Source organism: Gavialis gangeticus, unplaced genomic scaffold (genome assembly GCF_001723915.1).
Source record: "Gavialis gangeticus isolate Ggan-Ray unplaced genomic scaffold, GavGan_comp1, whole genome shotgun sequence".
Classification (NCBI taxonomy): domain Eukaryota; kingdom Metazoa; phylum Chordata; order Crocodylia; family Gavialidae; genus Gavialis; species Gavialis gangeticus.
In genome coordinates, this window is record NW_017728994.1 from 38,909,150 (window position 1) to 38,911,372 (window position 2,223).

At 37.3% G+C, this 2,223-nt stretch overlaps 1 protein-coding gene across 1 annotated transcript in view; it reads left to right on the top strand.

The window, feature by feature from the left end:
- The first annotated feature begins 553 nt into the window (after window positions 1-553).
- Window positions 554-2,223, top strand: part of TBC1D12 (TBC1 domain family member 12) — a 133,625-nt gene continuing 131,955 nt past the window's right edge. The window contains exon 1 of the mRNA XM_019502602.1: window positions 554-627. Coding sequence (XP_019358147.1) covers window positions 569-627 — 59 coding nt within the window. The 5' untranslated portion in view covers window positions 554-568. The remainder of the gene's footprint in view (window positions 628-2,223) is intronic.

Consider the following 2,223-nt stretch of genomic DNA (forward strand, 5'->3'; position numbering starts at 1 on the left):
CTCCCCTTAGAAAACTGAAGTGTTACTATTCTTTGTAAATAAATAAGAGTGCATCACAGAAACACCTGATCTTATCACTAGCTTCCCCCTCTACATAGAATAACATACAAGATCCCTAGTGTTGCTATCTGCTCAAGGAACTGTTTTATGTCAAACAAGCCTGCTCCTCCTAAGTGCAAAACACACTGCTTCAAGCATTACTTGAAAGGCATGGAGATAGAGAAGAAAAAAACAAAGCCAAGACACCTACTTCATTACAATTATTATTATTATTGAAACTAGCCCCAGAAAATTCATAATCCAAAACTCTAATAGCAATTTGCAGCTCAGATAATAAGAAGCATTTGCTCCTCTTTAAAAAGAGTCTGCTGTAATTATTCCTCATTTAAACCTTTTCTTCCTCCAAAACTCCCATTAGTAAAAGAAGGAATTATGTAGGAAAAATCTCTCTTGAGCTGTGTTAAAGAATCTCTCCAGCTTATACTGAGCATGCTCCACCTGTTTGCCTTTAAAGGTAGATAATTTAACAAGCTGTAAACTAGAGAAACTTTAGAGGTAGAGTTATTAAATGGAAGTCTTCTCTAGCCAAGAGTTGCTAAGAGAACTAAGCTTTTTCCCTTCTGAAATGTAAGTCTAGTAATGCTGTTTTACTATTTGAATAGCTTTGCCTATTATAGGAAGCTGTTAACTTTTTAGGATTGATAGTTTCCTTAGAAAGGGATGCTAGTTGCTTAGAGAATAATACAGGGAAAGCAATGCTGCCTTATTTCATCTCCAGGGCCTGTAAGTCCACAGAACTGCTGTTTGAATAGGGCTTGCTAAGTGCTAACTTCTCCTTCCCTTGATCCTGTTCCTCAAATACCTTTAGCTAGAACTTTCCTAGGCTTTCCAGCACTAACCAGAAAGAGTTACAAAATCCTTTTGCATTTTCACAAGACTTCCCCTCTAATCTTGTTGACATCCATTAAACCCCTCAAAATGCCAGGAAAAACAAAGTGTTATAGTGTTGCCTTAAAGATGCCTGATATGTTCCCTTGGAACCTGCTGTTCCATAAACCTAAGGTCTTTCTGTATTTCTTTAATTTGTGGTTTTATATGTGATTAGCATACAAAGATCCTATCACAGGAGTATTTTTTTTCTACCTAGAAGTTTCACAGGAGCCTACAGTATTCATGTATGTGATTAATCCTTTTGCTTTAACTGTTTTTCCACTTTTCTAATCTGGTGTTAACCCTTTCCTCTTCCCTCTCCTCCCCTGATGTTGTCCACACAAAAGAACAGCAAAAGGAAAGGAGTATCTTTCCCTGTCAACTCTAAGGTCAATTATCTGGGCTCATTCTTGACCTTTTTAACACTGTTGATTTTACCTACTTCTTGAGACCTCCTCTATCTTGGATTTTGTTGGGTCCTTTCCTATTTCTCTTCTTGGGTTGTCCTTTATTTCTCTAGTGCACCATATTTGAAGAAATTCTCTTCTTATTCCCCACCTATCTCTGTTAGGGGTTTGCTAGGAGCTTGGTTATGTTTACCTGCTTGCTTTCTCCCTGTGTGACCTTGGTGAGTCTCTTTTAGCTTTGACACGAATAAGGCTCCACTTTACTTTTCCACCTTTGATTTTCTTTACATCATTTTTTGTGCCTTCTGCTATCTTTTGAAAGATGTCTTGCTGTTTCTTTCAAGTAGAATGCAACAAAAACTGAACTTTTTATCCAACTCCTCTTCCTAGCTTCCCCTTTCCATATCTGTTGAAAACACAATTATGCTATCCTCTTCATTACTCACATCTACGTATTGGGAATGAATTTGATTCTTCTGTTTCCTTTTATATACAGTTTGTTGACTTATGTTGTTTTCCCTTCTGTAATGCTCCTGAAATCTTTCCATTCTTCTTGTCTACATTGTGAAAACACCTCATTGTCTTGCCTGCTATACTGCATTCTTAATCTTTTACTTCCCTCCTTCTGTCTAGCTAAAATTAAGCATGTAACCTTTACCTTCTGTCACTATGCCAACTGTTCTTAGGCAGCAAACTTTTAAGAACCAGTCTGAAAGGGAAATTTTGGAACAAGAAATCATTCACAGACTGGATTGTATTAAGTATGTTTTAAATGGGAGCTAGGTATTCTTTATCCTGTTACTTGCATTAGTTTTTGAGACTCCTTTTGTGCCTATGGGTTTATTGCTCATTTGTGTCTCCCATCACTACCCTGCTCCCTTGTCTC